This window comes from Carassius carassius, chromosome 24 (genome assembly GCF_963082965.1).
Source record: "Carassius carassius chromosome 24, fCarCar2.1, whole genome shotgun sequence".
NCBI lineage: Eukaryota > Metazoa > Chordata > Actinopteri > Cypriniformes > Cyprinidae > Carassius > Carassius carassius.
In genome coordinates, this window is record NC_081778.1 from 22992534 (window position 1) to 23018285 (window position 25752).

The 25752-nt window shown below is 35.5% G+C and overlaps 2 protein-coding genes and 1 long non-coding RNA gene across 15 annotated transcripts; 2 read left to right on the forward strand and 1 right to left on the reverse strand.

Annotated features, from left to right (window-relative positions):
* Positions 1-1886: 1886 nt before the first annotated feature.
* LOC132103218 (transcription elongation factor A protein 3-like) lies at positions 1887-13533 on the forward strand. 13 transcript variants are annotated; one of them, XM_059508128.1, is made up of 17 exons: positions 1888-2121; positions 2799-2861; positions 3206-3311; positions 3931-4039; positions 4231-4395; positions 4482-4577; positions 5347-5433; positions 5997-6080; positions 6198-6305; positions 6403-6492; positions 6709-6798; positions 6944-7063; positions 7173-7226; positions 7701-7760; positions 7917-7982; positions 8068-8139; positions 8286-8790. In XM_059508128.1, exons 1-17 carry the CDS (start codon positions 2053-2055, stop codon positions 8434-8436), a joined length of 1590 nt encoding a protein of 529 aa, XP_059364111.1. In that variant the 5' UTR covers positions 1888-2052; the 3' UTR covers positions 8437-8790. The 13 variants fall into 13 exon arrangements, with proteins under 13 accessions (XP_059364114.1, XP_059364122.1, XP_059364111.1 ...); XM_059508131.1 differs by lacking the exons at positions 4231-4395; positions 4482-4577 and having other exon boundaries at positions 1887-2121; positions 8286-8803; XM_059508129.1 differs by lacking the exons at positions 7173-7226; positions 7701-7760 and having other exon boundaries at positions 8286-8791.
* LOC132103219 (uncharacterized) lies at positions 10320-12261 on the reverse strand. Its single transcript, XR_009423349.1, has 2 exons — positions 11974-12261; positions 10320-10412 (listed from the first exon to the last, which is right to left on the reverse strand). It is a non-coding gene; the product is annotated as an uncharacterized LOC132103219 (long non-coding RNA).
* Positions 13534-19229: 5696 nt separating the features above from the next.
* On the forward strand, positions 19230-24161 carry LOC132103221 (delta-type opioid receptor-like). Its single transcript, XM_059508142.1, has 3 exons — positions 19230-19597; positions 21588-21943; positions 22326-24161. The coding sequence occupies exons 1-3, from the start codon at positions 19398-19400 to the stop codon at positions 22853-22855; spliced, it is 1086 nt and encodes a 361-aa protein (XP_059364125.1). The 5' UTR covers positions 19230-19397; the 3' UTR covers positions 22856-24161.
* The last annotated feature ends 1591 nt before the right edge of the window (positions 24162-25752 follow it).

A 25752-nucleotide genomic window follows, 5' to 3' on the forward strand; every position in this document is an offset into this window, starting at 1 on the left:
CTGTTCTCAGATGTAATGACAATCACACCTTTGTGGTTTCAACCAGGCATGCTGTATACAAAGCACTAGTTCTGTCTCTGGCGTGGGAGTGCCTCCAATCCTCAATATCACTTCCTTTAAAAACACTGGCACACGAACATGCTCAGAACTATCCAACGTAACCAAAAAAAAAATAATGTTCTTTTGCTGAGATTTTATAAATACACCCTTAACCAGAGGCTGGTGTGCATGCCATGGCAATCCAGCCTAGCATCTTTGCATTTTATTACAGGGGCTCTCTGCACCCAAAAAAAACCTGAAGCACGGTGAAATCATTCATTTTCTGGTCTGATGTCATCTCAGACTCTCCATAATTGCCGGAGTCCGGCGTCTTGTGTCTATAACTGGTAAAGACACCACAAACTCTCTGAGAAGACACTGTAGGTGGGTACTGGTGGATTCATTATTTTGTCATAAAATTGAAGCGGGAGGTCATCAAAGCGAAAACCATTTTTCAAGTCTTTTCTTTTTTTCTCCTCCTTTTTACTTTGTGGTTTGAAAACTAGGCCTTCGAGGCAAGTTGTCTGTCTGTTGCTGTTGGTTGCAGTTGCTGACTGATGTGGGGTGTTTTCGGAGGGTAATGATAGATCTGTTTTCCAGAAACCTGCTGTAATTCAGCACATTTTAAATGTATGTTGATAATTTTATATAATTTGTGCAACCATAGAAGCCATAGAGGTTATTTAGGGTGAAGGCATTGGAGGACGACAGGAAGTGTACACATATAAAGGTAAGTTAAGAGTAAGCTGTGAATATTTGTGTATATACAGGGTCCATGAAATGTTGCTGGTGTTATGGTGAGGGTGCATTCTGTGCACATTTTGGTGGGAAAAATGCCACAATATATTTGCTGCCTTATTTTAGACAGATGTAATCTGAGGTCACCCCATATGGAATGAGCTTTAGTTTAGCTTCTCAAACATGCTTTGCACATTTGAGTGAGTGACAATAAAACCTCCAGGCCTTGCTTCACAATATTCCTACAGAAAGAGTGTGATGAAAAGTGTAGGAGGGTTCATCACCCTCCCACAAACTGCAAAATAAATCCAAATTGTGCATTTTATACAAATACTCTGGGTTAATGTCTATGAAAATTATCTATTTTACCACAAGAAATATAAAATGTAAATTCGTCAAAAGAGGATGTTGACTGCTTCTTTAACTATATAGAAAAAAAAGATGCAATGAAAGTGAATGGGTACCAAGACTGTCAGGGCTAAGCATCTCATTTTGTGTTCCACAGAAGAAATAAGGTCATGAGACGACATGAGGGTGAGTAAATTATAATTTCTGGGTGAACTTAATATTTTATATGTATTTTGAGTTCACTGCAGTGCTTTCCTACAGCACGATATTGATATTATATTACACCGTGCTGCCATCTGCTGCTCAACTCATGTAACGCATCGTGAGTGTGTGTGTGTGTGTGGTAAACCAAATGCCCCAAAACTGTCTTTATTCTTCACACGTTGCCTGATGCTTTGACTTAATAACGTGGCAAGTGATATGCTTGCAAATGTCCAGACAAATTAGAGTTGTGAAAGATTGAGCTTCTCAATAAACATTTAAATAACATTCAGTAAACATACAAATAACAGACTACAAGAATGTTAAAATAGCAACACGTAACGTCTTTTTCATAAAGCGTTAACTCACCACAATGTGTCCCCGATGGAAAATGATGCTTACAAACGTGTCTGATTAGCGATTAAAACTACAAAATACTTCGGACCCAAGTTAAAAAAAATGTCTGCTGCAAATGTCTTTCTTGAAAAACACAACTTTTATCGCCCCTGGTATCGTCTATATTTAGGAGTTGTCGTAAATCCAGATGAATTGATTGACACCTCCGACTGTCCCGAAGGCCCCGCCCCCTCGAGCTCAACTGACGTGCAGGAGTAACTTATGCGTGTGAACAAAACTTAGTACATTTAACGCTGGATTAAGATTTATGTGCCATAACGTATTATAAACACATCACGTTTTCACTAAAAGCACATTAATGCGCACATAATGACGCGAGAGGAGGACCTGTTGCGGATTGCTAAAAAACTAGACAAGATGGTGTCTAGAAATAACATGGTGAGATCCTAATTTTGACGCAACGCTTTATGCTGTTTGTTTGTGCGATCTCTGTGCATGCTGCTAAAGAATAACTAATTTAACCTTTTTCGCATGTGTATTATGCTGTTTTAATCATATTTAATTTAGATACAGGCGTGCACAAGTGTTGTTAAATTTTGTTTCAAGTGTGAGAGACCATAATGTGTGTGTAATAGGACTACAGAGATCCATTTGTAACAACAGGTGTTGGCTGAGGATTGCGCAGATTTACTTTAGATTTATTCAGGGCAGCGACAAGAACGAGGACGAAGGTGATCCGTACAGACGGAGTTTTGTTGACACCTTTTGTTAATTCTTAACAGCATGTATGTATTGTAGTAAATGGCACAAGGTCGTGAAGACGGTGTGTGTTTTGGCCGACACATACTTTCACGCGCACGGGGCCCGCGCACAGAATTTAAAGGGATAGTTCACACAAAACTGAAAATGAAAACAATAATTTACTCACCCTGGTGTTGTTCCAGTATGAATTAGTGCTTGCATTTCTGGAACACAAATGCAAAAATGCCTGAGAGTTATTATAACGTAAAAAAAAACACAAAATTATATTAAAAACAAAATGAATGCAATTATTATGTAGTTAAATAATTGAAAAAAAAATACTAAAAGAATTATCTGTCCCCCTTTCTGTGTAGGACGGAGCTCTAGATCTTCTGAGAGAATTGAAAGATTTCAACATGACACTGAAGCTGCTTCAGGTACAGTATCTCTGCTGGATCGGTTGTGTTGACATACATTGATTCCTTTAGGGAATTATAGCTGTATCACAAACAGCAATCAGTTTGGACTGTGCAAAACCTAAAAATCCATGTCAGAATAATATGGAGAGAATTATAATTAAAGTTAAATTTGAAATGTAATAGAGATTTTTTTTTAAAAGACTTGCAAAGAATGAGAAAGATATGACACATCATCTAGATTAGTACATTTTGTTACATAAATGCAGCTGTTCTTGTTAGCATCACAGTAAGTGGTTGTCTGGTACCTCAGACAACTGCTTTTGCTTTTGTTTGTCTAACGTTTAAGATTTACTTTGTTCCAGGATACAAGAATTGGCATGTCTGTCAACGGAATAAGAAAGCATTGCACAGACGAAGATGTTGTGAACTTGGCAAAGATGCTAATCAAAAACTGGAAGAAGCTTTTGGGTAGGGCTTATGTTGTAAAGAAATATATATATATATATATATATATATATATATATATATATATATATATATATATATATATATATATATATATATATATATATATATATATGAAGAGTTCAGATGCAAAAGCCTCTAAGTGCCATCTGAAATTTTCTTCTAAAATTAGGATTTTTATCAAGCTCCTATGCTTAGGTTGAGTCATTTTACTTTTATTGCAATGTGCAGGTCCTTTTCCAGGCTATTAAAGTGAAATAACTGAATATAAATATAGGAGCCTGATAAAAATCTGAAAAAAAGAAGCCTAGAAAAAAAAAAAAAAAAAATTATATATATATATATATAATTTTTTTTTTTTTTTTTTCTAGGCTTCTTTTTTTTCAGATTTTCTTTAACACAATAAAACAATCCGAACTTGATTAAAACGATTGACAGTAACAGATCTGACCTAATGTAACACTTAACAATGACAAAAGTCAGCGATATCATAATCTAGGCTTCTTAAAAAAAATTTAAGTTTAAAAAGGTTCATACTGCCCTCATTTGTATCATGCCATTCACATATAGCTGTCTTAAAATGTTATGTTTTTATGCATTTATGCTTTTTTGTCTTTGTCAGAATCAGCTCAAAACCAGAAGTCTGAGAGGTTGAATGAGGTGAAGAATGGCAAACATCCAAGCAAGACATCAGGGTCACCCAGCAGGACCTCACCTGAGAGAGAGTCCAGGTACGTTTGCTGATAACGGTAAAATATGGAAGTATTCTAGACACGGCTTATTATACAGTGTAATTGAATCTCTTCCTTTAAACATACCAGGGGTTGATCTGTTTTTTATACTTAGATTGATTTTTGCAAAAGAGGATGTGAGTAAAGACTTGTTGTTTGCGTAAAGAAGTATAACCTGTTTGTCTCGTCAGTCCACGAAAGTCAACAGTGGAAACTAAACCAGACATAAACTCTAACAAGAAACTTGATGAAAAACACAGAAGACAAAAACCTGATGCAGAGCTCAGGATTGAGAAAAGAGAAAGTGAGCAGAAAAAAGAGAAACAAACTATTGACAATAAAAAGGAGCGAGAGAGGTGAGAAGCCCGATGCTTTATAAAGCCCCTCTATCCCTGCAAAACTCTGCCTTTAGATTGAGAAATTTTATGTGTATTCTGTTTAGGAAAGATGAAATGAACAGTGATCAACTTCCTTCCCCAATGACGCATTCATCTCCACCCCCCAAGTGTTCACCGTCTGTGGAAGTGAAGAGGGAGAGGTTAGGGCTTGTGCATGTGACTGTGGTTAGAGGAAGCACTCATAGCACACAACAAAACACGCAGCCATGCCCTTTTTCTGCAACTGTGTGGTTCTTCTGTTGGGGGAATTTAAGAATTGGCTTTTCAATTCATGTCCAGTAGGATGTTGAATTAAATTTCAAATAAACAAGTAGTGGAATTTACAAAACAAAATCAACATAACAGTCACCCAACAGAGAAATTTAATTGGTAACGCAACAAAACAAAAATAATTGCATCATAATTTTTTTTTACCAATTTTTTTTTTTTTTGCTGAAAATACACGTTTAAGCTGACTGATTAGACATTCACTACAGTTCAGAAATTTGGGTTGAGTAAGATTTTTTTTATGTTTTTGAATAAAGTCTGTAATGCTTAGGATTTGATAAATAAAATGTTCAAAAGAACTGTGTTTATTTGAAATATATTTTTGGTAACATTATAAATGTCTTTATTGTCACCTGATTAATTAAATGCATCCTTTCTGATAAAAAAAATAAAAATAAAATTCTTACTGACCCCAAAGTTTGAAAGGTAGTGTATTTTGTATTTTTCGAATTGCAGTTCTGCATCATGTTTGCTACATCAATTCAAGTTCAGGAATTAACTTTAAAAAAAGTTGTTTTCAGATCTGAATGGTGCATGACCCTGGAGTAATGATTTCTTTTGCTGCTCTAGTTGTCTAGTGTACAAGTGGAAACAGTAATGAAATTTTTTTTTTTTTTTTTTTTTTTTTTTTTTTTTATATAGGAAAGATGCTCCTGTTGATTTTTTCCCTCCTGTTTCAGTCAATTCCCACCCTCTAAGACGCTCATCGATAGATGCAAAGAAAGAGAGGTCAGAGCGTGTTGCATACATATATATGTCCATTACAAACATGTAATTTGAGTGCAAATAGTTTTGTTTTCTGATGTAGTCTATTGGTTTTATTGCATATTACCTACAGTGATAGTTGATTTAGAACAGAAACAGTTCAAAAGTTTGGTTCAGTAATAAAAAATAAATTGATAAAAAAAAATGACAGTACAAATAAATTGATTAAAAAAAAATGACAGTACAAATATTATATTTTATAATCCTGATTAAAAATGATCTCGGATTTTAACATATTAAGCAGCAAATATGTTTTCAACATTTATAGTAATGAAAAACATCTCTTGAGCACCAAATCAGCATATTAGACTGATTTCTAAAGGATCATGTGACACTGAAGACCTGAAGAGAGTAATGATGCTGAAAATTCACTTTTGTCATCACAAGATTAAATGTCGTTTTAAAATAATATTAAAATGAAATGCAGCCTCAATGAGCATAAGATACTTCTTTCAAAAAGATCACAGCAAACTTTAGTGTATATCAAGTTTAAATTCTGAATTAGGATGTTTGTATTTCTTGTACAGAAAAGACACTCAGGGTTCTTTACAGTCTCCTCCTCTTCAGGCTCATCCTCATAAACGTCTCTTCATAGATGGAAAGAAAGAAAGGTTGGACATTGTGCTAGAAGTGCATGCACTGTGTGACGTGAAAACTTCAGCTTCTATATAAGCAAACTTCTTCATGTTGAATCAACATTTCAATGAGACTTGCTTATTTTCATGCAGGAGAGATGCACCTTATCCTCTTTTTCCTCTTCATCATCACCCTCATCCTCCACTTCCTCCTCCTCCTATTCCTATCCCTAAGCTTACATCAGACATGAAGAAAGAAAGGTCAGAGATTGCCCTCAAGAATGTGTTAAGAATCTGTATTCTTTATAAAAGTCATTAGCTAACATACAGAGTCACCACCAAATATCTATCTTCACAGGAAAGTTCCTTCTGAAACTTTACCACCTCCTCCTCCTCTTCTTTCTTCTCCTCCTCCCAAACGTCTATCAAAAGAAGAGCCCAAAGAAAGGTCTGAGCACCTTTGAGTTCAAGATCGTTGACCTCTTTTGTGATAAAGCACAGTATAATACATTAAAATAGCAGTCATTGCTCTAAATTATTCTGCGCTCAATTGATAGAAAACGATAAATTGGCATTTTTAGTTCACTAGATGATCTAGTATCACAACATGTGCTTCAAGTTTCTCTTCGTAATGCCACATTTAAATTGTATATATGTTGCCTAGGGCAAAAAAAGCACCTGATCCGAACGCCCCTCTTCCTCCTATACCTTTTCATCTACATCCTCCTCAGAAACGTGAAATGAAGAAAGAGAGGTCAGCGCTTGGTGTGTTGTCTTTTTGAGTAAAGAAAGTACTGCCAATCTTTCAGTCCCTGCAGAATCATTTCAGCGTAACACTGTGTTCTAACCGTGCACAATGTTCCTGATCACATAAATAATCAGTGACTTTCTATGCTTAGAAAAGAAACAGCTGAACCCGGTGCTCCTCTCCATCTCCCTCCTGCTCCTCTCCATCTTCAGCCTCCTACACCTACAAAACGTCCTGCATTAGACACAAAGAAAGACAAAGAGAAAGAAAGGTTAGGGTCAGGCAAACTGAAAAGCATGTTGATATTAAAGGCTGTGCATCTGTGTTTTTACTTGATTAGTACCATCATCTGAAAAATAACTAAAGCTGTTTCACTTTAGGAAAGACACATCAGACCCAAAGCGACAGACCTCTGAACACAATGAGAAAGATAGGTCAGAAGCATGAGTACTAAGCCTTGGAAAAGGCCATTGTTGAGTGAAATTAAACTTGAAGTTGCAGGGTTACATCTAAACTAAATTGTTGATGTTATGAATTTAAAGAGATAGTCCAGTCGAAAATAGGGATATTGACATAATTTATTCACCTTCGCGTCATTCCAAACCGGTATGATTTACTTTCTTCAGTGGAAGACAAAAGACAATTCTTAAACAATGCACTTGTTGCTATTTCTGTGCAATTGAATGGAGACTGGAGCTTTCATGCTTTAAAAAGCATCTTTAAAGTATAAAAGTATTTCATACTAGTTGTGCGCTATATTCAAAGAAACTCATACAGGTTTGGAACTACAGGAGTGAGAGTAAATGATGACAGAATTTAAATTTTTTACAATTTAATTTGAGTTACGTTTTTGTAGTGATAATAATTGGTCACCATTCCATAGCACTGAGACAATGCTTCTTTTTCAGAAAAGACACAAGAGACAGTAAACCCCTCAAAAGGCCATCAATGAAGATCAAGATTGAGAGGTTCAAAAAAATGTTTTGCAGCAGAGTGAAGGCAGCAGAAGTGCATGCATTATTCCCATTTAGACTTGGGAGTTTGAGGATGGTGGCGAATTTCTTTGTGTTCATTAAAACAATACACATTGTCACTTTTATTCCCAATTCTACTTTTATTTCTAGAAAAGACTCCACAGAGTCCAAAAAGCTCCATTCTAGAAAGCTCAGCCTGGATGGACGGAGAGACAGGTCTGCTCATGCATCACTCATCATTAAAAATGCTGAAAAGATGTGTGACATTTTCAGGCATTTGTGTTTTACTCTTTCACTGCAGTAAGGACTCTACTGATTCCAAGTCAAGCCATCACATTTTGAAACGACAATCAAGTGAACTTAAATTGGAGAGGTAACCCGTGGTTGTAATGCAGCTAGTTTTGTAATGCAACAGTAAAGTTTTTTTTTAACTTACTGTTTTTTTTTTTTTTAACAAAAATACATCTTCATTCATGTTCACTTATGTTTGTTGTAAACTCTCATGTTTTATTTCTGCAGGAGAGATTCTACTAACTCAAGGTCTGGCAGCTCACCTCAGGGCAAGAAATCTAGTGAAAGGCAAGAACTAAAATTACAGAAGCATCATTTGGATGTGACCAGCAGCATTTCATATGGCTTTATTATTTTTCAGGGAGTTCTCTGCCAATAGTGGCATTATGTTCTCACTCTTATGCTTTTGGATGCGCTCAGATATACTTCAAATTCTGCCGACTCAATGTCCCAGTTGTAATACACCACAAAATCCATTCAAATGATAAATCAACAAATCAGAAAAATAATGCGGTTCCACAGATAGCAGTAATACATAATACTGTTGGCATGTGTGATTTATTTAAGTCTGTTGTTTTAGTCTATGACTTTCACACTAAATGCTTAAATTTGATTACATTTAACCCTCATGTTTTTTACTGGTCATTTGAACCCAGAGAGGATTTTCTTTTTCCCGAAAATACTAGTTAATGTTATCACATTGGACTAAAACTTACTGACTTTGCATACACAGAGAATAACTTCCTCCCCAAAACTGATATTTCTTTTACTTTTTGGGGGGAATTTTTTCCCCTAATCTTGTTACACTTGTGTTCCTTGTCAAAAAAAGACCATTCTACAAAAAAAATGACACATTTCATATTATGTTATATTAATACTAAATAAATTATATATATATATATATATATATATATATATATATATATATATATATATAATTTTTTTTTTTTTTTTTTTTTTTTTTTTTTTTTAAGAAATCAAGTTGACAAAGTTTAGATCCAAGATTTACAATCTAGTTTTAAAAGGCTGTTCATTTTTGACCAGGAACACATTTTTTTTCAGCACATTGCATGTTTTAAAGCTGTAATACACTACACAACTTTTAAAATCTGAGTAGATTTGATGACACTAGGAATCATTTAGTTGCAGACAAAAACTTTACATCATTCACTAAACGACTGACGATCACATACATTACCAGACCTTAAAGTTGTTCCAAAGACTACAAACTTATGCATGAAAATGGGACTTATTGCTAGGAGATGCATGACAAATGAAAAAAAAAGTATATTAAAATCGTCTGTGTCCATCATACATGACATGATTTTCTGTGATCTGTCAACCCCAACTGATCAAATTTCACAGTCTTTTGGCATCTAGAGTTCACTGAACCAGACTGATAATAGGGGCGTATATTTACACAAAAGTCGTGTAGTGTAATCCAGCTTTAAGTTTAAAGGAAATAGAATTGTCCTTTTTTATGCCTTGGTTTAACTGAAAGCCAATTGGACATCACATGGACATTTAAAGAACTAAAGACTTCTTCCTGTATTCCCCATACAGCAAGAGTAAACCAGAAACCCCAAGGACGCCCACAACACCCACAAGCCCCCTTTCCCCGTCGTTGAGCTCTGGTCTGGGTCCTTTATCTCCTCACCTGCAAACTGGAGAATCCATCAGGGACAAATGCATTGAAATGCTGGCTGCTGCTCTACGTACAGATGGTACACAAAACAATGACAAACATTTCACAACCACACAGACATGCTGACATATATTGTTTTAATACTCATAATATGCTTTTCCTCTTAGATGACTACAAAGAATATGGGGCAAACTGTGAGGCCATGGCAGCAGAAATTGAGGATCATATCCTTAGGAAACATATGTGTTGACTAAGTCAAACTAAGTGCAGAATCCTCTTGAATATATTGTGTAATGTTTGCAAGGTGATGTCCTTAACTGTCTTCCTCTGGCTACATATCTACCAGGAGATAAAAGCCTTAGACATGAAATACAAGAACAGAGTTCGCAGCCGCATAAGTAATCTCAAAGATCCCAAAAATCCCAATCTGCGTAAAAATGTCTTAGCTGGAGCCATCGAGTTGAGACGCATTGCCACCATGACTGCTGAGGTGAACTGCACATTTTAGACCTCTTAATTTAAATTAATAAAAAAAATATGCATTAGTCAGTTAAAACGAATCGGAAATCTAAAAAATCTAAATCAAAAATCAAAATCTAAGTTTGTCTTTAAAGGCATTGTCTTGTTTTCCAGTAAAAATATCCAGACTTCCTTAAGAAATTGATCAAATATAATAATAATAATTCTAAAATGTACATATACAGGTCCTTCTCAAAAAATTAGCATATTGTGATAAAGTTCATTATTTTCCATAATGTAATGATAAAAATTTAACTTTCATATATTTTAGATTCATTGCACACCAACTGAAATATTTCAGGTCTTTTATTGTTTTAATACTGATGATTTTGGCATACAGCTCATGAAAACCCAAAATGCCTGTCTCAAAAAATTAGCATATTTTATCCGACCAATAAAAGAAAAGTGGTTTTAATACAAAAAAAGGCAACCTTCAAATAATTATGTTCAGTTATGTACTCAATACTTGGTCGGGAATCCTTTTGCAGAAATGACTGCTTCAATGCGGCGTGGCATGGAGGCAATCAGCCTGTGGCACTGCTGAGGTGTTATGGAGGCCCAGGATGCTTCGATAGTGGCCTTAAGCTCATCCAGAGTGTTGGGTCTTGGGTCTCTCAACTTTCTCTTCACAATATCCCACAGATTCTCTATGGGGTTCAGGTCAGGAGAGTTGGCAGGCCAATTGAGCACAGTAAACCATTTACCAGTGGTTTTGGCACTGTGAGCAGGTGTCAGGTCGTGCTGAAAAATGAAATCTTCATCTCCATAAAGCTTTTCATAGATGGAAGCATGAAGTGCTCCAAAATCTCCTGATAGCTAGCTGCATTGACCTTGCCCTTGATAAAACACAGTGGACCAAAACCAGCAGCTGACATGGCACCCCAGACCATCACTGACTGTGGGTACTTGACACTGGACTTCAGGCATTTTGGCATTTCCTTCTCCCCAGTCTTCCTCCACTCTTCTTCTACTCTGGCACCTTGATTTCCGAATGACATGCAAAATTTGTCCAAAAGTCCAGTGCTGCTTCTCTGTAGCCCAGGTCAGGCACTTCTGCCGCTGTTTCTGGTTCAAAAGTGGCTTGACCTGGGGAATGCGACACCTGTAGCCCATTTCCTGCACACGCCTGTGCACGGTGGCTCTGGATGTTTCTACTCCAGACTCAGTCCACTGCTTCCCAGGTCCCCCAAGGTCTGGAATCGGTCCTTCTCCACAATCTTCCTCAGGGTCCGGTCACCTCTTCTCGTTGTGCAGCATTTTTTGCCACACTTTTTCATTCCCACAGACTTCCCACTGAGGTGCCTTGATACAGCACTCTGGGAACAGCCTGTTCGTTCAGAAATGTCTTTCTGTGTCTTACCCTCTCGCTTGAGGGTGTCAATGATGGCCTTCTGGTCAGCAGTCTTATCCATGATTGCGGTTTTGAGTAATGAACCAGGCTGGGAGTTTTTAAAAGCCTCAGGAATCTTTTACAGGTGTTTAGAGTTAATTAGTTGATTCAGATGATTAGGTTAATAGCTCGTTTAGAGAACCTTTTCATGATATGCTAATTTTTTGAGACAGGCATTTTGGGTTTTAATGAGCTGTATGCCAAAATCATCAGTATTAAAACAATAGAAGACCTGAAATATTTCAGTTGGTGTGCAATGAATCTAAAATATATGAAAGTTTAATTTTTATCATTACATTATGGAAAATAATGAACTTTATCACAATATGCTAATTTTTTGAGAAGGACCTGTATTTTTTAACAATTGTTTTCAGAGAATATCAATACTTTTTTTTGATGAATTTAATGGATTCTTGAAAGTATTCATTTTACCTACCTACCCTTAAAATTAAGTAAGGTATTTGCCCAAAATGTTATTATATTTATGCTTAAAACCATAAAAACAGTGTTTTCAGATATTTTTATACTGTGCAATATCACAGGAGTTAGCCTTTGAAATTGTGTTGTCAAACAGATATTTTCCATTCAGAAAGATGATATATCTGAAGTCAATGCATTCATCCACTGTTTATAAATAATAGTGTGCTCTTGCTGTTGTAGGAGATGGCTAGTGATGAGCTGAAACAGTTGAGGAATGTGTTGACCCAGGAGGCCATCCGAGAACATCAAATGGCAAAGACTGGAGGAACCACCACTGACCTGCTGCAGTGTGGCAAGTGCAGGAAGAAAAACTGCACCTACAACCAGGTACATCAATCAAACTTATCTTGCGATTGTTAGCTTTAGATATTTATAATGCATAAGAACCTAGTAGAATGACTAATCATAATCTGAGTCATGCACTCTTTAAAAAGGTTTCACTTTTCAGGTTGTCACTTTGGAGAACCTTTGAAATTGAGAGTCCTCTTGAGCCTGCTTGAACCATTAAATGAGCCTGTGGTCATTTAAAGAAAATTCTTATTAAAAATTTCCTTTGTAATAAGAAAGGAAGTGAAATGTGCTTATGAACTAACACCTGCTTCCATTTTTGATTTGTTTCTTTCATTAGTTGTGAAAATAAATATATTGATAAATGTTTTGTACATTCACAGGTGCAAACCCGCAGTGCTGATGAACCAATGACCACCTTTGTGTTGTGCAATGAATGTGGTAATCGCTGGAAGGTCAGAAAATTATGTTTTAGCTTATGTATTTGCTATGTACTGTATTTAGAAACAAATCATTGTACAGTAGTAAGTAACACAAGTGTCTCTTTTTTTCTAGTTCTGCTAACCTGAAGCAAGGACTCCAAGAACAATGACCATGTAGGATTCTTCCTCTTTTTTTTATTTTATTTTGAAGATAAAGTAATATAATATTCTATTCCACCAGCAAATGGCCCTAAATTCATAATATGTAAATTAAATCTTCAACTTTTACAGAGGAACACAGCATTGCAAAGAATGTGTTCTGTTTATTCATAATTGAAGTGAAAATTCATTACCTAGGAAATGTAAATCTGTTTAAATTGTACGCTTTTATACTGTTTTTAAAATGGCAGAATTCATTTTTTTATGTGATTAATCCGTTTATTATACAGAATCTTATTGGAATTAGATATTAAACGGCAAAGACTGAAATTTGAATTTGAAAATTGAACATGACATTTATGAAGAGAATCCTGATCTATCTCATATGTAGCAGCTATATATTACAACACAAATATTTCTTTTAAATGGATGTATTTTTATTTTTTAATAATGTTGATCAAATAAATTAAGATAAAATAAAATATTGTAGAGGGGGAAAAAAAACAAAAACTTGTTTTACTTCAAATAATAAATGTAATATTGCTTTGAATAAATTGTTATTGATTTTTTTTGTTGTAGTAGTAGTAGTATTTTTGCATAAAGCTCATCAAATATGATTGGTGTGCTTGTCAATCTGCTGGCCCTATGGAAGCAGAAAATCCCACACATGTAGACGGCACACATTCTCTCTCTCTCTCTCTCTCTCTCTCTCTCTCTCTCTCTCTCTCTCTCACACACACACACACACACACACACACACACCTGCACACAAATAATTAAATTATGAGATGCAGAACTGCAGTGCTGATTGATTCAACAGCTCCACATAATGCTGTCAAATTCTCAAAAATACAGAGCGAGTCACTATTAGATTAAATTATCCAACTTTATTATTCTGTAGACGGTTATAATGCCTACGTATGTTAAACAACATACATTTATGATGGAATCCATTGTCACAATTGCTCACGTTATTACTAAAACAAGCTATATTTTGAAACCTAAATTATCTAGTATTTTACAATAGAAATAAATTGCCGTTGTACCGTGTGACTCGCATAAAAGAAGACTAATAAAGTTTGAGTGAGAGCCATTTTTCCTCGTCTATAATAGTGGGAAGTTTATTTCATTATAATGTCAAAGTCTGCCCCGTGTGTCGTTATTCATGGGCATTTCCTACTAACGCACATTTAGCTACGCTAATGATGCCCCGTCACTATATTTTGGGTTTAATAAGTACTCTGGTCTCTGCTATCCTCAATGCACTGTTTGAAATGAGATGAGTAAGTCTGTGTGAAATTATCCCTTTTAGCACTGAATCCTCACTCAAGTTTCATTACTCAGTTTACCAGGGTGCTCACTCATTACAAACAAATAGAATTAAAGGCTGTTAATGGATGTTACACTTTTGACAGCATTTCCTGTGGTAAAAAAGGAAATGCCACTGAGAGGACAGCATGAAGCAGTGGATAACTATGCCAGCGCTGTGCAGTGTTCAGCTTCCCAGAAAGCACAAGTTATTTCTCTCAGGCTTGAGGAGATAATTGGATGCCCTGCAGGTAAGAAAGCTCCTCAGTCATTTTGATGCTTAGATTGAGTAGTTATATGAAGGCTTTGACAAATGAATACAAAAACAGATCAAGGTAAGACTAAAATATGCTCACTGACTCCTCAAGAGTGCACAGAAAAATTGGTGTAGGATCTACTTTAATACAATTTTCTCTAATTGAATTTCACAAATGCTTACAGAGACACAGCTAGTAACATGTTGACTTAAAATTTTAAGTAAAAGTAGAAAAGATAGTTTTGAATTCAAAATAGTTTCGTAAAACCATCTTTTTGCTTTCGAGAAATAATTTTTGTGGTGCAAGACAATTCCTTCTTTTCCCTATACACTTTTTTTTCTGTCCAAAGTTCACAACTAAGACTCAGTTAGTGATGTCGTGATTATAGCATAATAAGAATAAAAAAAAAACATTGTAAATAATACTGTAATATTGTTCTTCACCTTGTTACTAGGCAGATTGTTTGAATGAACTGTAATGAGCTTTAATATAATAGCTAAACAGGTAAAAAAAAAAAAAAAAAAAAGATTAAAATCAATATATAATATGCACATATATATTTTTTGAGAAGCTTTAGTCATTAGTCAAAGTCATTATCCTGTTATTAATTAATCCTGTTGTTTTTACAGAACAAACTGGGAGCCAGAATAATTTATAAATTATTAATATGTAAATAACTTAACGGAACAACCCATAAAGTTTCTTTTTTTTTTTTTTTACCTTTTAGAACTTAAAAAAAATGTCAACCAGTAAATCCAACAGCCCTTTTCTGGTGTATTGGCAAAGTCATGACACTCTTGATGGTTAAAGATACTGACAGCCATCCTAAAAACACAGGTTGTAAAGAGAAAGACACACCATGAAGCAAAGTTCATCACAAGTGGAGTAGCTCCACTAGCTGAGGTAAAAACTGATATATAGAAAGTACACAGCATTATATACACAAATGCAGTAAACTTGAAATCTTTAAATTTATATGTAATAGCTTAAATTCAGAAATTTATGAGGTAGAATACCTCTGTTGTGGACTTGGAATATTTGTTACAAAGTTGATAATTTTTTGCACCTTTTGCTGCAATGCAATAAACAAACGATAAAACACACACAAGAGCACAAAACAAAAATCTCCATAGCGCGCACACACACACACACACAAACACAACCAATCCTAGCTGTAGCGCTCAAGTCCCCTTGCTGATGATGAAGTGAGTCCGCTGTTTCCATGACAACTACATTTCACTGAGAGAATCCATTAGGACCTCTTGGATTATTTTTGCAGATGAAAATAAAAAACTGAGGCTCATTCTATCAAACATCCAATGTGTTCCATTAGACTTCAACCATCATCACTTTAGAAGGTGGATGATTGCTCTAGTGCCCACTCATCTTTATAAAATATTAAAACCTGATTTGGTGAATCCTCCCTATAAAGTTGGTTCCGAAAATAAGTACATTTGTTGTACTCAAAATCAGTTAAGGAGTTTAATTGTTATAAATCATTGGTACAAACTATGACTAGACTGGAGTCTGGCAGGAGAGAGATGACGAGATCTCAAGTGTGAAATACAAACCAGATGTTCTGAATTAATAGTCCTAATTAAGGATGAAAATAATTAAATTGCAAGTTACACCTAGAAGACATGATGATGCTTATAGCCACCACATCTGATGAATGACAAACAAGAACATAACTGACCCACTCTCAGGCCTCTTTTCATCCCTAAAATTTCATGGCATGAAAAGCCTTACAACAATGTCAACATGCTTTTATGGAGGAGGCACTTTAATGAGCTATAGAAGGACACCTGCGATTGTATAACTATAAGACGATTGTGATAGTATGACTAAACGATGAGTCACGATTGTTTTGCAGACATGTGCAATAGAGACAAACAAAGAGAAGCACTACACCCCTCCCCCATTACTCCCTAAATAGAGTAATACGTCAGCGCTAAGAATGCTTTCTCAAATGCATATTGATCCATCTAAGATATATAACAGCAGAAAAAATATACTGTTGCTGTTACGCTTAAAGATATTGAAGCATTCAGAAGTTTTGATGCTGTTATCATCACAAAGCTATTTTCTCCTTCAACAAATGCTATATTCTTTCCTGACTGTAATGTTTTAACTTCAAACCATTGCTTCTGGACAAAATAGGAGTCTATCATCCATAATAACATTTTCTCTGCCCGAAAAAGTCTGTCCTCTCATGTAAAAATCCATCAGTGTACCGTTTTCTCTTGTAAACGGTGCTTGATCTGTGCAAATTTCTCTCTTGATTCAGATGAGCCTGAATCAATGGTTTGATGTTAAAAATGTCTTGATGATACAAATACTCAGCTTCTCTGCTGCTGCTGACCTTTGATGATCCAATTCAACCATACTAATAAGCAAAAATATTAAACTAACAATTGTGCTTCATTGTTTTTTTTGTTTTGTTTTTGTTTTTATTGCTGAAGAGTGTTGAACCTTCCTCTCCTGTGTTCTACTGTACAGACGTGAATTTACTTTTCCTTCAGCCTGAGGTTTATTCATTACACCTTTTGGTGTGAAAGGGTCTTTACATTTGCTATAAATAGAACTTCTTATATAAAAAACAATCAAGCCCTGTTCATATTTAAAAAGATACGCGAAAGTAACACAAAAGTAACGTAACACATTATTTTCCATAAAAAGTAACTAAGTAATGTAATGCATTACTTTTAAAAGTAACTTTCCCCAACACTGCGTGTTTTTTGATCTAGTGTTAAACCATAAGAGACACTGTTATATTGAAAACAAAGACATTTTAATTGTTTCTTTTCACAATCATGGTGGCACACAATGGCAGGTTGTGTGATATTTTTTCTTGGCAAGGCTTCAGTTTTTATGGCTTGACATCAAAAGCACGTTAACCGTCAGAAATTCAAGAAATATTTGTTATTCTCTCGTCAACAATTTTAAATATTTCAAAACTTTTAAAAGGCTCAAGATTTTATTTTGCCAATATTAAGCCTTTTTTTTTTTTTGGAATGGCATTTGGTCAGTTCTCTCGTCAAGGCATATTATAAAGCCATCTGTAATAACAGATGCTCTCTCAGTTTAGATTTCTACTGGCCAGCTAAAATGGGGACCTATGAGGCATTAAGCAAAATGGCCAGAGTCCAGATCACAGCTTGTGGTTGCTCTAAAATTCACTGTCTAACAACCATAATACAGTGTCATTCATTTATAAATGTCACATAAATGTAATTTCAGTCTCATTGAAAGTTGTACATGCTCATATGCCACTCAGAAACAGAATAATTCACTCCAAATGAATCTTATAGCACATTAAATCATGGTAGATTTCTGTTAAATTGTTGCAGATTGATTAATCATAAAACATCTTTTAACAGGCTCCAAAAATCATCTTGTTTCCTGAGTGATACAAAGCTTACACAAAAGGTAACTTTAATATTTATCCTATGAATTTTGGATAAAAAAGTACAATGTTACAACAGCAGAGAGCCATTAGAGTCATCAGAGAGGATAGTGTCAAGTGTCTGAATTTGATTCTCCTCTGTTATATAATTTCATTTCGGCACAACACCTGTGATTAGAAGCAATGGAATAGTCAAGATTCTTCTTGATTGAACTGATTATGTAATCACTTGAACAGGATTTCATTATCAAAATGTGGAATAATTGCAAATTGACCCCTGAAGGTCAGTGTTCTTTTTCTATGTGAGCTCAGTGGGGAAATAACTTATAGATATTATGTCTACAAGCACCTGATAATCATTGGTGTTGTTGACTATATCAGTTGAAGTTTGTACTTATGAGGAATGTGACTTGGTACATTGATGTAGACAGAAAGTATTGAACACAGACGTAATGTAGATAAAGAATGCAAACCTACTACAAGTTGAATGAACTCAATAATATGTCTTAAGCAGTACAAAAAAAAAATGCAGTAACAGCTTGCTACTATGACTTAGGTACAAAGCCTCCAGAAGGTGTCCTGTTTTACAGGAAATTAAGCCAAGAGCAAAGCCTGACAAAACCACAGTCTTGACAAATCTGTCCATTCAAAGCAGTGAGGTCAAGAACTTATAACCCTTATAATGCAAAATCAGCAAAGATTAGGGTCATTTACATTAATATTAATAATGTTGGCAATTTGCAACATCACTGATTTATGTGTGTTTTGGTAATTTCCTCTTTCAGGCTGATAAGACCTACAGCAGTGTGGTTCTGGAGAAACAAACAGACAGACAGACAGACAGACAGATAGATAGGCACTCAGAGGCTTCATGTTGTACAGATTTCCAAACAACTGATTTTTTTTCCCAGGTTAACATATGTTTACAAAATTAACCACAAATAAAACTAATAAAACAACCATGGTAACCACAAATTAACTATGGTTTTGCTACACTAACCTTAATTTAACCATGATATTTGTAGTAAAACTGTGGTTGTATAAATGTAATCAATAAGCCAAATAAATTTTCATGGTTAAAATGTTTACCTGAACTAGGCTATGTAGACATTTAATGGAAAATATAACAAACGCATTAGGCATGTCTACACGTGCACAGTGGGCTTTGTCGAGTGACACTTTTGTGCGCGGGCGCAGCAGCTGCCATTCCGCTGTATCGGGAGAAAGTACGAGCGCGTGCACAACACGCGCGGTTGGAAGTCGACTGCACTCCTGAGAAGAGGAGAGGAGAGGAGAGGAGAGGAGAGGAGAGGAGAAAAGGAGGGCTGCGTAAAGTGAGCAGTGTTGTTGCCCTTACAGCTGCTGTTCTCTATATTTCTCTATATTACGTTTAAGATATAGGCTACGTTTATAATCTTTCCGTTTCACTTATTTAGAAGGCGTTTGGCATTATACAGGGGAAGCGCATGGAGCCTCCAATTCTGCAAAACTTGAGCTTTATGGTGGAACCTGCTGGACTTCTGACCAACTGGAGCGGAGGCAGCGAGCCGAAGGCGGTTAGAGGCAGCGCTGCGGTCGCTATCGCTGTGTGCATCACAGCGCTGTACTCTGTCATCTGCGTGGTGGGACTGTTTGGAAATATTCTGGTTATGTACGGTGTGGTCAGGTAAGAGAAACTGTTTATTCAGTGAATATGTACTTTAGAAGTCTCTGAAAGTGGGATGATCATTATACATTTACCACACGTTGACATTAATAAGCACAGAAAACTCACTTTGCCATAACTTTTCTGGTTCACTGTAATAAGTGCACAAAGTCTAAAGAGAAAAATACGAGAATGTAAATATGCATATTAGGTAGGCTATAATTAAAAACCTCTGGAATATAACCTGTATTTACAGAGAATGTTGTGGACATGGAGTTTTGTTAGGAATCTGAGCAAGTGCTGGAAGATGAAAGACCGGGTTGAGGGCTGAAATTATATCACTCACAGATATACCAGTTTAGCTCAGGGGTAGTTTTTGGAGGAAGAACCATTTTCAGAGCATGTACAATTCAAAGCTCAGTTGTGAAAACTGCTGTTATCATCTGATTTCATGTCCTTTTCCTGCACCTTACAGTGTCTAACAGAAATCTGGATTATCTAATCACATAAAAAAACACTTGTAATTAGTTTATATTAGGCTACTTTTTAAAATACTCAAATCAGATCACAGTTACTTTTTTTATTGGTTATAGGATTAAATAATATTTTAAAATGTTTTGAATAACAGCATGGATATACAACAAAACATGTTATGCACTCGGTTCAAAAGACTTCATGGAACTTGTTATAATGGATTTATTCATCTAACCACATGTATAGCCATTTACAAAGAGAGGAATAAACTGTAGTCACTAATGGATGTGCTGTCTTCTCTCTTCTTCTCTGTGAGACTTCAAATGTCAAGTCCTCAAAAGAGCTCGCAGTGTGTGGGCACCAGACAAATCTCAGAGAGGATAATCAACGGATTACAATTTGTGCCTTTAGCATTGGGCTTTTCTTTAGTAGCTGTGGTTGCATCCTTTCAAAGGATACCCCATGTTTTATGATATCAGAGAGACTCTTGAGACACCTTCATTTAATGAAAGCATGTTGTTAGCATCTGCTGTTAGATGTTGTAACTACACTTTATCAATATTTCTGCATTGACAGCCATTATAGTTAAATCATGTATTATAATTCAATTCAATTCAAGTTTATTTGTATAGCACTTTTTACAATACAAATCATTACAAAGCAACTTTACAGAAAATTACGTTTCTACAATATTTAGTAGTAGCTTATAAGTGGTGACTCTCAGTTTGTGCGCGCATGACAGGATTTTTCAAAAAAGACGTAGTCAGCCAGACGATGAACATTATTAACAGCAGTTATTATATGATGCAGTCACACTTGTAGCAATATTTGTTAGTTCTGTTTGTTGATTCAGGGTTAGGGTTATTATAACCTTAATAATAATAATATTTCTGTGCATGTAAAATAGTTAAAAAAAATAGTTGGCTCAAAAATCTTTATTAGTAGCTTAAAATAAACACTAAGATTTTTACCAAAAAAAATAAAAAAATACTATTTTGTGAAAATAGTGTATTTTGTAAATGTTTTGCTTTTAATGGAAAACTCTGCAAATAGGATAACAAACCAAGTTCTGGAAAAAAAAGGTTTTAATGTTTTATCACATCACCAGAATATAAAAAAATAATGAATGTACCAATGCATTACATAATTTTGATAGGTTAACATTTAAGTTCTTGAAATAAAAATTGAACCAAAAGCTTCCACAGCACAAACAGAATGACAGTGAGAAGACAAAGATAATAAAAATAGGAAATAACTATATACAAAAAAAATATTTAAAAGAGCAAATATGGTTCTTTTCCCCCCATTTTTTGAGCTGATCATCATGTTAATCATATCTGATATTTATAATGAAAAGGACAAAGCAGAGAAGAACTTCAAATCATGCATAATAAGTGCATCCCATTCATTTGCATCTGTATTATCAATATTCACATCATCACTGCGAACCCAGGTGCAGCGGATCAACATTCGAAAATTATGAATTGCTTATCTCGCTGATTCTCTTAGACTGACTTTTACTCTTTGTTTTCTTCAGGTACACAAAGATGAAGACAGCTACCAACATTTACATCTTTAACCTTGCTTTGGCCGATGCATTAGCCACCAGTACTTTACCCTTCCAGAGTGCCAAATACCTCATGAGCACCTGGCCATTCGGGGAGCTCTTGTGTAAATTAGTCATTGCTATTGACTACTACAACATGTTTACCAGTATTTTCACTCTGACAATGATGAGTGTAGACCGTTACATTGCCGTGTGCCATCCAGTGAGAGCCCTAGACTTCCGCACACCCATCAAAGCAAAGATCATCAACATATGCATATGGATTCTCTCCTCAGCTGTTGGCTTCCCAGTCATGGTTATGGCAAATACTAAAGTGACAGACACAGGTGAGGACAAAATGAGAGGAAAAAAGCACAAGTATTTGCTTTCCAGCTTATATTGTTTCCGTTCCGTAAGTATCCGATTCTATTCAGTGAATTTATCGATTCGATTGCACCTAATCATAGCCACAAATTAATGTAATTTAATTTTGTTTAAGCTCTGTTAACCAGATGTTAATATTGAATAATATTTAAGATAATAGTTTAAAACAAAACCAGAGAAAACACACAGTGTTTATTTCCTGGATGAATCTATCTTTTTGAAAGAATTGGTTAAATGAATAATTCAATGACTCGCTCAAATTAGAACTGATTGGTACAGTAAATTCAATTAAGAAATTAGTCTATACTCACCTTCTTATCTTCTTTTTACATATATTCTCCACAGGTAAAACAGTCTGCACGTTGAAGTTCCCAGACCCAGACTGGTACTGGGATACTGTGACCAAGATCTGTGTTTTAATTTTTGCCTTTGTGGTTCCTGTTTTCATCATCACTATCTGTTACGGCCTAATGATCCTTCGCCTCAGGAGTGTGCGCTTGCTGTCCGGCTCCAAAGAGAAAGACAGGAACCTTCGGCGCATCACCCGCATGGTGTTGGTGGTGGTGGCAGCCTTCATCATCTGCTGGACCCCCATCCATATCTTCATCATCATCAAAACCATGGTGGAGATCGACCAGAAGAATCTGCTTGTGGTCGCTTGCTGGCATCTGTGTATTGCTCTGGGCTACATGAACAGCAGCCTCAACCCAGTCCTGTATGCATTTCTGGATGAAAACTTCAAGAGGTGCTTCAGAGAATTCTGCTTGCCCTTTCGCTCCCACATGGAGCAGATCAGCTTTTCCAGAGCTCGTAATGTCACGAGAGAGCCCATCTCGGTGTGCGCCAAGTCTGAATCGATGAAACCACCCACATGACTAGACCTGGAACAGATGCCTTCTGATACACATCCAAGCACACAGAAACATCTGAAGTCTGATGTCACCCTGATCTCCACCACTGAGTTTTAAGCTCCTTTGAGGTAAATGCAACCTGACAAGCCCATATACTGAAGGTAAAATGCATGTTGTGGGTTCATTAGTCATATTTTTCTACCTTTCTTAATTAATTTCACTGTGTGGGAAAGCGAAGGATGGCTCTAAAATGATTTGATGAAATTTTTTCCTAAGTGAGGAAACGAGATCATTCGGACCATCAAGATTGTAATCATGTTTTGGGAAAGACATCAAATATGTGGTCTTGAATGGTCAACGGGAAATTTACATTCATTAGTGGTATATGAGCCATCAAAGTGGATTCCCATAATCAGATTTTTAAATGAAAGTGAACGCATTTTTCCTGGGATTTTGTAACTGAAATACAAGTGTCCGAACAATGTACTAAATACACAAATTCATTTTCTCAAGATTCAAGACTCTTAGATTCACTCAATCTTGTTTCACTGACCAATGAAATTGTACAGAGGCCCTTTTCTACTCTATAAAACAGGATTTCTTTAAACCTGGGGATAAAGCTATATGGAGAAAGACAGAGAATGAACCAAAATTTCATCTCAAGGTTTGCAGGATAGATTTGCACAAATGACAAGGTTACTTCCCTCAGGAAGGCTGTTAAAACACACTGTTACATAAACTCTCAACACATTATTCATTTCATGGTGCTTGTTAAAGTGTAATTTTGTAATTTGTGCTGCTAATAAAGGTGTTTGATGACCTTTGACTATGAAGTATACAGTGTTCATACTAAGGGCATACAATATGTGTAGATGTGCTCTGAGATTATCAAAGATGGGCTTTTCGATATTTTAATCTTAGTTCTTGTACTGAAGTATTTAGTGCAACCATTCTTGCATTTCACTGTCATTTGCTCAGAATGGCTGTTTTTTGACCTTCTTCAAATTCCAAAGTCGAAGTGACATTTAATGAATCATTTTGTGATATTAGTGTTTGATTCTAAATGTCAGCTGTTTTGTAAAAGGAGAGAGAGTTTAGTTTCTTGAGCTGTTATAGACAAACTTTTTCCAGTCAAGGATTATGTATTAGCAGTGAGTATTGCTTTGCTGTAGAACCTGTATGTACTTTTGTGCAACTGTCGCATATTTCCTCATGTTTATATTTTTAAGGGATGCATGGCAATTAGACATCACAAAGTACACAATTTGTTTATATTGTGGAAGAAAAAAAAATTAAAATTGTTCTGTAGATTGCATGGATGTTGGCAAAAAAACAAACAAAAAAAAACTTTATTTTAAAAATGTTCATAACCCACATGATAAAAAAGTTAAACATTCATCTCTTGAAGATGTACATTCTTCATTTTATATATTGAGTGATAAATACGTATGTCACCTTTAAATGGGTTTAAAGATTTCATTTTTGTTTGGTATAAATATAACACAAAAGCCTTAAAATATAGAAATGAAAAACTACTATGCAAATTTTCTGCAGGTACTTGTAAAGGTTGGAGACTCAAGCACTGTTACATAATCTCTTCAGAAGACAACCTATTATGAAATACACTGGATAAGTGCTTTTGAATCAGGGTAGAATAAAAAGGCTGTTGTATATCGACTATTGTGTAAAGACAAAACCTCCTGATACATAGTATTTTGTGTTTTTGCTAACTTTTGTTGTCTTTCTAATCCCATGAAACAAAATGTCATTTCACCAAGTCCAGTGTGCTTCTCTGAGTAAGTTTTTGTTGAAATTACAAACAGTAGAGACATTCAGTTTAAAAGTTATTATTAATGAACAATTAAGTCACCATTCTACCATTTTATGGAAAAACAATATGGTAAAAATCTATTCATCATACCCACATTCAAACTTAAAGCAACTTTTTTTTTATTAATTTTTTGAATTATCAGTTTCAAAATCACTTTGATAAGACACTAACTTTTAAAAAGATGAATGGCTTCAGTTTTTCCCCCACTGGTTATGAAATTCTGCAAAAACATTTCCGCTTTACAACAGCAACAAATGTACGTACATCTATCCACTGTAAACAAGACAGTGCCATATTTACGACAATTTTTTTTTATTAATTTGGTCAAATGAAATAGTTATCCTATACTTTTATTTGCATTTTTCACAATCTGGGTATTAAAAAGGTCCTCAAACTCTTATATGTTGATTGTCAACCACAAGAAGTCAAACTAAGAGTGGAACTATGCGGTTAATAAGTCCAAGCTGGTTTGTTTTCAAAGCATAATTGAAAAAAGGGATCCTGTGTAATTTGCCTCTACATGCGGGAGGAGCAGAAGCAATCCACCTGTTATATTTGAAAGCAGCACCCTGACATTTAAAGCAATGGTTTATAGAGTACACCTTGTGCCATAGTAGGGATAATGGAGTCTGGAAATGGCTATGGAAAGATACAGAGTCTCAATCAGCCAGCAGAGACAAATACAGAATCTTATATAAGCAAATGGCATTAATAATGAATATCATCATGTTCAGCAAATGTTGTTGATGTGCTTCTCTGGTTCCTTGTGATTGTGGTTTGCAGTGTCAGTTACATAATGGCATTTACAGTGGATCAGAGAGCCGCGCTGTTTACATCTGGTGGAGGGAAGCATCACACTAAATTACGCTCAACTCCATTCAGAGTCCTCATGAAACATGTAAACAAGCTGCGGCCTAAATCAGAAAGTCAGTGTGGATTTTACACTCAACTCACATTCTTATACACTAGGGTTTTCTCAAATCTTGTCCTGGAGGGTCAATGCACTGCAGAGTTTATCTCCAACCTTGATCAAACTCACCTACCTGTGACTTTCTAATGATCCTGAAGACACTGATTAGCATGCTCAGGT